This window comes from Bidens hawaiensis, unplaced genomic scaffold (assembly GCF_021521415.1).
Source record: "Bidens hawaiensis isolate Kalapana, Puna unplaced genomic scaffold, B.hawaiensis_p1.1 tig00007614_1, whole genome shotgun sequence".
Taxonomy (NCBI): Eukaryota; Viridiplantae; Streptophyta; class Magnoliopsida; order Asterales; family Asteraceae; genus Bidens; species Bidens hawaiensis.
Window position 1 is genome coordinate 433,991 of NW_027491530.1, and position 11,308 is coordinate 445,298.

General features: G+C 37.2%; 1 protein-coding gene across 2 annotated transcripts; it reads right to left on the bottom strand.

Annotated features, from left to right (window-relative positions):
* Window positions 1–409: 409 nt before the first annotated feature.
* LOC143635616 (homeobox protein knotted-1-like 3) lies at window positions 410–4,594 on the bottom strand. 2 transcript variants are annotated; one of them, XM_077103402.1, is made up of 6 exons: window positions 3,955–4,594; window positions 2,193–2,313; window positions 1,916–2,103; window positions 1,646–1,777; window positions 1,430–1,566; window positions 410–796 (listed from the first exon to the last, which is right to left on the bottom strand). In XM_077103402.1, exons 1-6 carry the CDS (start codon window positions 4,567–4,569, stop codon window positions 793–795), a joined length of 1,197 nt encoding a protein of 398 aa, XP_076959517.1. In that variant the 5' UTR covers window positions 4,570–4,594; the 3' UTR covers window positions 410–792. The 2 variants fall into 2 exon arrangements, with proteins under 2 accessions (XP_076959517.1, XP_076959516.1); XM_077103401.1 differs by having other exon boundaries at window positions 410–805.
* Window positions 4,595–11,308: the final 6,714 nt, after the last annotated feature.

Here is an 11,308-nt window from a genome sequence, read left to right on the forward strand (position 1 = left end):
AAAATGTCGAACCATTTATATTATCATAACACTTCCCGTAACGGGGCAAGCATCAGAAGCATGGATGGGTGTGGTCACTGGGATGTATCTTAACTTGTTCCAAAATTTAAAAAGAGGCTAGTTTTTGGTCTTCGAATTTTAGGATTTAAGTAGTGAATGCAATGATGATATTTGACTCACTTTTTCAATCTATGTATTCCGTGTGTTATAAGCACTTACAACCATTATTCATTGATTTACAAATTTGCATTTATATTTATGGTATTATATAGTGAAGTTAATTGTTCTATTATTTGATTCCAGGAGTTGTTTCAGAAAAAAAGTATCGTTGATAAGTAATTATTGGAATCCTTAAGCGATATAATTACCCGCTTAAGTTGGTCTTCGTGAGTTCAAGAGAGTCGATATATCAATACACAAACACATCATGTCGGCCAACCGGTTAGTAAATCCAAGTAAGACCATGCTGTTGTTTTACTAATTTTATACATACAAAAACTATGACAATTCTAAGCCACCCAACCAAAAACCTTTTTAATTACTAAACTTCAAAATAGAATACAAGTGCCAATAGTTGTTCTAAGTATCTCATACCTTCAAGAACAAGTCTTTGAAATTTTGAATCATTTGGTCAACCATACCTCACTTACTTGCATACTAAGTCACATGAGCAATAGAATTCACTTCACACAATTTCTCTCGTGTAGCACGAACCGGTTCTTGAGTGGAGATGAAATGGTCATGTGACAAGTTTTCTTTTGTCAGATTAACACAAAGCGTTTGGTTATCATCTCACCTGGCATTGCTTTTAAAACCACAAAGATTAGGTTTCTTACATTGTAAACACGTGCACATGTGTGTAGGCATGTAAGCAAACTACAGGTTAAGTGAATGGTTCGACGGGAAGTTAGTTTATTAAATGAACTAATGGACACAAACAAAAAGTTTGCTCATTTAGTTAAATGAATGAACATCAACATATTTCATTTACGTTTGTGAACATTTGTTTATGTTTGTTGGTTTACATTCATTTATGTTTGTTAGTTTATGTTAGTTAAGTTCTTTCGTTTATGTTCCTTAATATATCGAATAATTTTTTTTTGTCTCATTACAAGCTGATCAGTTTTATAGTTTTAATAACCTTTTAGGCCCAAAACATTGTTTTTCACATTACTTTTAACCAAATTGTCGCTAAGGTATGATTGTTCAACTATGTTGATTCATTTAAGTTCGTGAATCGTTATATTTTTAACGAACATGTTTTTTAACGGACACAAACAAGAAAACCCGGTTTGTTTAATTATTTAAGTTTGATCGTTTGTTCAGTCAAAGTTAAACGAATGAATACGAACATACCCCCTTGTTCGTTTACAAGCCTACATGTGTGTGGGTGGCGAGGTGTGCGCGCACGGAACGTGGGGTGACTTACTTCTTACGTTTGCTTTTAACCGCGGTTGAGGATGAAGGGTTACTATGCCAGTTCCTTTTTCTTTGGTTGATGAACCAGTTGTTAATTTGCTTTAGTTGTAAACCTGTTTCTTGTACCAATCTTGCTTTGTCTTCCTCCTGTTGAAGTCAACATATAAGCTTTGACTTTTCATGGTCAACCAAAAGTCAAAAGATGGTTAATGGGAAGCTAACTTACTGTAGGGTAAGGCCACTTGGAATGTGATTGCCACCATGCTTTGAGGAGAGAGGTCGTATCTCCGGGCAATTTTCCCGCTCTTCGCTTACGTAAAATCTCCTCTCTAATATCCACAATTTTCTCCTTATACCCCTGATTAATAATAATAATAATAATAATAATAATAATAATAATAATAATAATAATAATAATAATCATTCAGTTAGATCTACAAATTTACTAAATAACATTGGTTAACTAGCAGGATATTGGTGAAGCCATGAGTGTTACCTGCTTTAGCTCATGCTTAAGTTCTTGCCTAACGCGTTCCATTAATGAACGTTCACTTTCTGTTGGAAGACCAAATCCCATGTTGTCTGAAACATCTAAACCGCCATCAAACATGTTGGCATCACTGTCTACTTGTTCTTCATCATCATCCGACATTGTTGCACCCGTACCCTCACCAGGCGCTACACCTGTTTACATAGGTAGAAAGTTTGTGATTAATATTATTCAAAATATTTAAAAAAAAGGAAAAAAGAAAAGAAACGAGCAGACTTTTAACCTGTTAAGCTTTGTAAAGATTGTTCTAGCTCCCAACATGCCATAACTGCTTCCATTGCATGAACCCGAACATGTTGTTGCAACTGCTCTTTAAACGAAGATAGCAGTACAACATAGTGTGCCTAAAAGAAACAATGGATAAAAAATGAATTAATGGATGATTAAATGACATAAAAGTGAAGGCTGGTTGGATATACTGTGATACTGTGACAAAAAGTACTACTCGTTTGGAATAATAATACCAATAACATCACATCAATCAAAATTATTAAGTGAAACATATGCATATCAATATCATATAGATTACCCTGAATAGAAGGACACAATTAAACCCTCGTTGCCCACATGGGCCACTTTAGTTTATTAAATTAGAAATGTTTTTTTTTGAACGGCGACTTTCTTAACGATGCAAGATCGTCGCAGCTTCCATACAGAAGCTCCAACCGCCTCACTCGGGCTAACACTATGTTGTCTTAACCGGGCCCACGCTTGGCATCTGAGTTTGGCTAGGCGTTCCCCGAGAAAATTTCAGGCCACCTGCCACTTGACAGATGTTGTACCAACTACGAAGGGGGAAACCCTCTACAACTAATACACCCTAATAGAAAACTCAAGCGGCCCTCCGGTTCGAACCTGTGACCTCAGTGGAGAGCAGAGAACTAACCATCATTGTGCCTGACCACTGGGAGACCCAGTGGTTGATTAAATTAGAACTGTTGTTTGGGGCAAAATGGAACATACAAGAAAAGTATTAGAAAAAAAGTATATATATATTGCTTATTCCACTGAACAATGTTGATATAATGAGTCAGAAGAAATCTAGACCTAAATTAAATGAAAAGGTTACGCTTGGGTGGTATAAATAAAATAAAGGCTCTTACAAGTTACAAGAAAACCAGACAATAATGGAAACAGATTCTGAAAACACTTGGTACAGATTTTATTATTAAATATTTTAATCTACTGAGTTGGAACATTCTGCTTCACATAAAAAATCATCACTTTTAATTTAATCAAGGGCCAACAAATAGTTTCTACAAATCTTTCTATTTATGTCTCTATAACACACACAGATACCTAGGGGAATAAATATCTTCAGCAAACATGTCACAAGAAACATAGAGAACTATGCATCTACCACTTGATGACATACAAAGGACCATTTTCTTTTACTCCCTGTAAAAGCAATAGACAGAAAGTACCACACCCTCTTCAATCCCTATAATTTTATTATTATCATTATTATTTTTTAGCTAGATGTATGAGCTAATCGTCAATTAGGGGTACAATCAATAAGCCCGAGAGCTCGAATATGTTTAAGCTCGACTAGTATTGATCTACAAGAGCTCAATCTTTTTTTCAAAATCTCAAACTCAGCTCGTGAATCATTTTTTCAAACTCGAGTTTGGCTTGTTTGTGATTTATTAACTAACTTATATACATCTTTATATGTTTTTTTAGAAAACCATAAACAAGCTAAAGGTTGTCTCGAGCTCGGTGAAATTAAAACCTAGAAGTCGTAAAGAGTTCAAACTTAAAAATTACAAAACACTCAACAAGCCTAAACGATCTTCACGGGTCGGCCTTGGGCTCAATAACTAACCGAGCTGTATTTAAAGTTCGGCCTCGATAAGGCTTGGATTGTTTCGAGGTTTTTCACAATTATCCTATCTCAAGTAGCAATCAATTAGTTATGAAATGTGCAACATACAATTAGGTACAATACACAGATGTGAAAAATGAAGTAGTTGTTACTTAATTACCATGAAGTGATTGAGGTCTTTATCATCAATCGGCTGGTTATTGTTCCCAAACATAGCGTACTTATCAATAACCTGCTGAGACTGAGCCAACTGAGCATCAATCCGCGGCAACTGATCCACCGGCGTTGCGATTCGCAAACACGAAACATGAGCCGATAACAGCTGATCGTACATCGGATGCGATAATATATCCGCTTTACACTTAGCGAATTCCCACTCTCTCTCCTGATTATTACTATCACTTAAACTCTGGCGTTGACTTAACTTGATAGCATTTTCGTCGATATTATTCTCGCTGGAAACGAACATCGATTCTCGGTTAGTGTCGTCGTTGTCGATTGGCCTAGGGGACAGCCAGTGGTTGTTGGAGTCGGAATTCGTGGTTTGTAAGTGGAGGAAGCTGCCGTCTCCAGCGTAGTGGTGGTTGTGTGGCCGGAGAATTGCGCTGTTGAGCCACGTAGGAGGTGGTGACTGTGAGGTCTTAGGGTGGTGGTCGGACGGTAGGATGCCACCGAGGACTTCAGCGTTTCCGGTGGTCGGCTGGTGTTGGTGTTGGTGTTGGTCGGAGAAGTGTTGGAGAGCCATCTCGTGAGAGAGGTTATCGTGGAACGCCATTACTACAGGCAAGCAAGCTTTTTGGTGTTGTTGTTTTAGAGAGAGAGAGAGAGAGAGAAAGAGGGAGGAGGCAAGGAAGGCATAGATTGTTCCAATTTATTTGTATTCACACATACATGAAGACAACAATACTACAAAAGCGATATTATCTATGGGAATTATTTTATATTTCTATACAAATTACTTTTACTTTATTTCTTATGATGATTGTTTTATGTGACTTACTTTTATATATATATATATATATATATATATATTTTTGAACAGCTAAGTTTTATAAAAAAAATCCAAAAGCAAGAAGCAAATGGCCTGAGTATATACAAAAGTACACCCAAAATCTAGAATCAACATCATAATGATACTAGATTCAACCCGAAGACGTGACTGCTAGGATCGCAAAAGGGATGAAAAACTTGCACCAATTACCTTAAGAAGGTGCAAGAAAAACCCCCACACACGGAGTCCGCGCCACCGGTTTTCACTCCGTTGTGTTTTTGATGCAGTCCCAAACCATACCCGGGGACCCCTTTAACATAAATTACAAAATATTGAAAGTACACCAATGTTCCCAATCGAGTGCATGCATCTTCGCCCGATTCCTGATACAAAGAAAACTTGATGTTTTGATTTCCGCCAAAAGTTTCCCAATGTCTACCCAATAACTAGAGAATACCACGTTATTCCGCATCCTCCAAATATTCCAGCAAGATATAAGAATGATTGCCTGCACCATTTTCGCCTTCGTAACCGAGCCGGGGTTATTATGATGTACCTGCAAAAGATCATGAACAGAGAAAGCATATATAGGAGGAATCGAGAGCCAACTAGAGACCATTTGCCACACCAAAGTGCTAACATAACAAGAAGTGAAGATGTGTTCCACGTTCTCATCCCGGTCGCCACATAGTAGGCAACATAAGGAGGACACACTAATGTTTCTCCTCTCAAGTGCCGTTCTTGTTGGAAGACGATCGAGATTCATTCGCCACCCGAAAATGTTTACCTTACGTGGCACCCATTTATTCCACATGTATTTGATTGTATGACCCTGAAGTTGTTGCATGGAGTGATGAATTAATTTCTTGATTTCCTTGACTGAAAAATCACCCGAGTTACCTGACATCCACTGCCATTTATCGAGTAAACCTGTCAGGGTCGTTTGAGAAATGAGATTACTGAGCTCGGCAAGTTCCTCAATTTCCTGCGGAGAAGATGGTTGACGGTACCAACACCATTTAGGAATGTTGGAGACACTCGCGTCAGAAGCACCAAATCTATCTCGTACAGTGCAACCTTTAAACTTTTCCAACAGGAAGAGAGCTGGAAAAAGAATTTTAAACGGTACTGTAGAAGCCCACACATCAGTCCAAAACTGAGTATTGGACCCGTTACCCACGACACTTTTAGTAAGCAGGCTTAGGTTGATGTTCTTGTTACTCATGGACACTTCTTTTTTGCAAATGTTTTTCCAGACACTAGAGAGGCCTTTTTTTGATGGGATGAAGTTTCCATGTTTCGGATTAAAATGAATGCTCCTTACAATCACTCTCCAAAGCCTATTCGGTTCCGTTTTGTACCTCCACACCCATTTTGCAAGCAAGCTTGAATTAATGTCTTGGAGAGATCCCAGTCCGAGCCCCCCATCATCCACCGGTTGAGTGATAATATCCCAACGAACCCAATGCATCCTCCTCCTTCCGTCCGTGTATCCCCATAAAAATTTACGTCTCATGCCTTCAAGTTTATTAATGACATTCCCAGGTGCTTGATAGAGAGAAAAGTAGTAAATTGGTAAAGAGTTTAGAACCGATTTAATTAAAGTGGTTCTACCCCCCAATGGATAAACTGGTAGCCTTCCACAGAGAAAGCCGCGCTTCAAAAGTATCGATAACTGGGGCCCAATTATTATACCGATTCATATTACTCCCAACCTTTAGTCCTAAATACATGAACGGAAGAGAGCCATGCTTGCATCCAATTAGATCGGCCATGCTTTTATTTTCCTCCAGAGATGTCTTCACACCATAAAGGCATGACTTATTTAGGTTTATTTTAAGGCCCGACACGAGGAAAAAACAATTCATAAGTTGTCTAATATTAATTAGATCTGCCTCCTCCCATGTGCCCAAAAACATTACATCATCTGCAAATACAAGATGCGACACCTTCGGACCTCCGTTTGGAAGTGAAATCCCGTTAAAAATGCCCGCCGAAGTTGCACTAATCAAGAAGCTTGAAAGAGCTTCCATGGCCAGTATGAAGATAAATGGTGATAACTGGTCGCCTTGCCTTACCCCCCCTATAGCATTGGAACTCAAGAGTGGGGGACCCGTTAACCAAAACCTAGGAACGCGTTGAGGCGAATATTCCTTGAATCCAAAATCAACATAAGGTAGGGAAGTTCATTTGTTGGAAAACCATATCAATAAAGTTCCAATTAATGGTGTCAAAAGCCTTTTCGAAGTCGATTGGAGAGGACCTAACTTTAACGTTTACCCTAAGCTGCCTCCCTCCTACACTAGCCTCTTCTCCATGGGTACTCCTGGTAAGGTCTGCAACTCCATTCCAGCTAATTCTCTTATCAATCCTTGATTAAAAGACATAATTAGACACAAATAAACTAACCCACCAACCATCCCCCCCCCCCCCCCCAATCCTTTTAACCCTAAGCGCCTATGGGGCGGTGTTCTTGGGCACTTTAGGGCTTTTAGGTGGGCAAAACGCCTAACTACACCCGGTCTTAGCTAGGATGTGTGTTATGGAAGGGCGAAAGGGAGTAGAGCCCGCCATTTTGACACATTGGCCGCGGAACACTGTCACATTCAGTTTCACGTACACTGTCACAACATAAAGCGCTTTCTTTTTCACATTTCACACTAACACAACTGGCGGTCTTATATGTTAAATCACACTAGTGCGCTACTTAGTGGAATGTATGAATAACTTCAAGTGAACTCTTCAATTTTATCTATTTTGATTTATGACTTCAAGTATTGGTTTCTATTTATTGGTAATAATTTATAAAAAAAATGAACAATTAAAGACTATAAATACGTTATTAAATTAGTTATTTAACTTGTGTTAGAACTTAGATTATACTACTCTCATCACTAGCTCGTTTTCTTAAACAACAAATAACATTTATGAAAATAAAACTATATAAGTGTATTGTACTGATATTCATCGTACTTTTATCATCTGGCTTCGCATTCGTGCATATGCATTGAAAAGTAAGCATGCATTTTAAGTGACAACTTCAGCCTATAATATAGATAAACTTGAACTACAAACTAGAATAAGAAATTTTGGTTACGTTAACACATGATCATCGAGTACAAGAGTCAGTGACTATTCTTTATGTTTACGTCTAGTGCTAAATTGGTGAAAAACTATGTGATTATAGTGACTTCACTTTTCGATAATTTCAACGATATACCATCATTTAAATGTGTTGATATCGGTTCAATATGATCATAAAAATATAAACAAAATGTAAGTAATGAAATTAAACTAAACGATTTAATTGAAGAAATTTAAATAATCCCAAGTGCTATTCAATAACTAATTGGTTGTGGAATTAAATCTTACAAAGTATATTTCTGAGAAGATTTTCAGACCTAGGGGTATACTTTACCGTCCAGGGCGTTAAAACTGAGTTAACAAGTGACATACCACTCCCTTCATGGTGAAGGACGTTAAATGCAAAGTGGGTTAAAACGTTAACGGGCTTTACAAATTATCTACACACACGCACAATAATTTAAGAATCAATATTACATTACATAAAGAGAGGTAAAAGGGGGTTAAACGATTTCCATTGGATGAGATGGGGGTAATATAGGTGACATTAGGGCGGATCCAGAAATTATTTCAAGTGAGTTCACTGTTCGGATCGGTTCGACGATTCGGGTAGGTTAAAGTTTATCACATAATAAAAATACGAATAAAATTGTTCGATTCGGTTAAGGTTTATCATATAATAAAAATACGAATTAAATTGTTCGATTTGGTTAAGGTTTATCACATAATAATGTCTACACATCCAATTTAAGCATCTCTAATTGTCTAATTTATTCATTCCAATTCTAATTTCAACAAATAAATAAAAATATTTGAAGTAAAACATCAGATATACATAAAATATTAATTAATTTTAGAAGGCCTAAAGTGAAATGTTTATGAAGAGCTTACATATCTTTCATAAGCTTAATCAAAGGTCGGTCAAACTAAATTACAAATATTGACTATTAAACACGAATTTTTAATTTGACACGCTGTATTAAAAGTTCATATAAGACAATGATATTTACATAGAAAAATATAAAATTTTAGACTTGATAGTATTATTAAAAACATGCACCATGTTGCTTCGATTACAAAAGAGATTCACAAATCAAATCAGCAAAAGGTTTGAAACCAAAATCCGATTAGATCAAGCATACATTTGGTGCAAACTAGATTGATTAATAGAAGGATAAATGAAAACTTGGTAAAATAAATTTGGACACCGAAAACATGAAAGAAGAGAAATATACGAGGAATTTGAGTGAAGAATACAAGAACCGCATGACTCCTCTTTTATTTTATTCCTGACTAAAAAACGGTCTACAGTAGGGATAGAACCCGGATTCTCACAACACAAAGGTAAAGTGTTTAACAGTAGAACAAGGTTTGACTTTGTGTATGGGTTCACTCAAGATTTATATGTGGGTTCACTATTATATTTTATATAGACATTCTATATAAAATCCGAAAACAATGGGTTCCCGTGATCCCGCACACGTATACATAGATCCGCCCCTGGGTGACGTACCCACTCGGAGTTAAGCAACGTAAATGTATACCCCATGACTTAAGAGTAGAGGTGGCAAATGGGTTGGGTTGTGTCGAAACGGGTCATGGGTCAGAACGGGTTAGGGTTGAAACGGGTTAGGGTCGAAACGGGTCACTTATAAAAAGGGTTGTTTTGGTTCGGGTCGGAACGGGTTAGGGTCAACAGGTTCGGGTTAGAACGGGTCAAGGTTGGAATGTGTCAAAACGGGTTTGGTCAAAACTCATGTAAGTGACTTTTCATTTCGTTTCAGCACGTAACAGCTCGTTTAAGCGATTTTTCAGTTCGTTTCAGCTCGTTTAAGCGATTTTTCAGTTCGTTTCAGCGCGTAACAGCTCGTTTAAGCGATTTTTCAGTTCGTTTCAGCGCGTAACAGCTCGTTTAAGCGTTTTTTCAGTTCGTTTCAGCACGTAACAGCTTGTTTAAGCGATTTTTCAGTTCGTTTCAGCGCGTAACAGCTCGTTTAAGCGATTTTTCAGTTCGTTTCATCGCGTAACAGCTCGTTTAAGCGTTTTTTCAGTTCGTTTCAGCGCGTAACAGCTCGTTTAAGCGATTTTTCAGTTCGTTTCAGCGCGTAACAGCTCGTTTAAGCGATTTTCAGTTCGTTTCAGCGCGTAACAGCTCGTTTAAGCGATTTTTCAGTTCGTTTCAGCGCGTAACAGCTAGTTTAAGCGTTTTTTCAGTTCGTTTCAGCGCGTAACAGCTCGTTTAAGCGATTTTTCAGTTCGTTTCAGCGCGTAACAGCTCGTTTAAGCGATTTTTCAGTTCGTTTCAGCGCGTAACAGCTCGTTTAAGCGATTTTTCAGTTCGTTTCAGCGCGTAACAGCTCGTTTAAGCGATTTTTCAGTTCGTTTCAGCACGTAACAGCTCGTTTAAGCGATTTTTCAGTTCGTTTCAGCATGTAACAGCTCGTTTAAGCGATTTTTCAGTTCGTTTCAGCACGTAAGAGCTCGTTTAAGCGATTTTTCAGTTTGTTTTAGCAATTAATAGCTCGTTTAAGCGATTTTTCAGTTCGTTTTAGCAATTAATAGCTCGTTTAAGCGATTTTTCAGTTCGTTTCAGCACTTAACAGCTTGCTTAAGCGATTTTTCAGTTCGTTTCATCACTTAACAGCTTGTTTCAGCATGTTTTTGTTTCGTTTTTGTCGACTTTTCAGTTTCGGTTAATTTTTCGATTTTTTTTTGAATGAGGACAACGGACGAAACGTTTTAGTTTTTTTACATTTTTTTTTGTTTTGTTTTTTGAGTTATGATTTTTTTATTAATTTTTTTGAATTTTTTTGATGGTTTCTATTAAGATCAAAGTTCCTCAAAAAAAAAAAAATTCAAAAACAACAATAAAAAAATCATAACTAAAAATATAAACGAATAACAAAAAAAGTAAAAAAACTAAAATAATTTCGCCGTTATCCTCGTTCATAAAAAAAAAACCGAAAAATTAACCAAAACCGAAATGTCGACGAAAACGAATCAAAAACCAAAATCGACCCGTCTAGTGCGAAAACTCGAAAGAAACCGAAACCCAACCCGTCCAGTGCTAAAACTCGTGTCGGCACGAAAGCTGATCTGAGCCGAAACCTAAACCGATATCGTTCCAAACTAAAACCCGTTTCAACCCGAACATATCACTTTTCCTTAAGACACTAACCCACATCGACCCATGTAGTTAAATTTGTCAACCCATTTTGACTCAAAAATAAGAATGTGAAATTTCAAGTGACCCATTTTGACCCATTTAATTAAAACCTATGACCCAAATCAACCCATTTGAATTTTAAAACAACCCAAATTGACCCATTTGAAATAGTTTGGGTCAAGTTTGCCACCCCTACTTAAGAGTAATGTAGATACAAAGTAAAAAACAAGTATAAAATAATACATGCAACATAGTGTAATTATATAGGTTGGA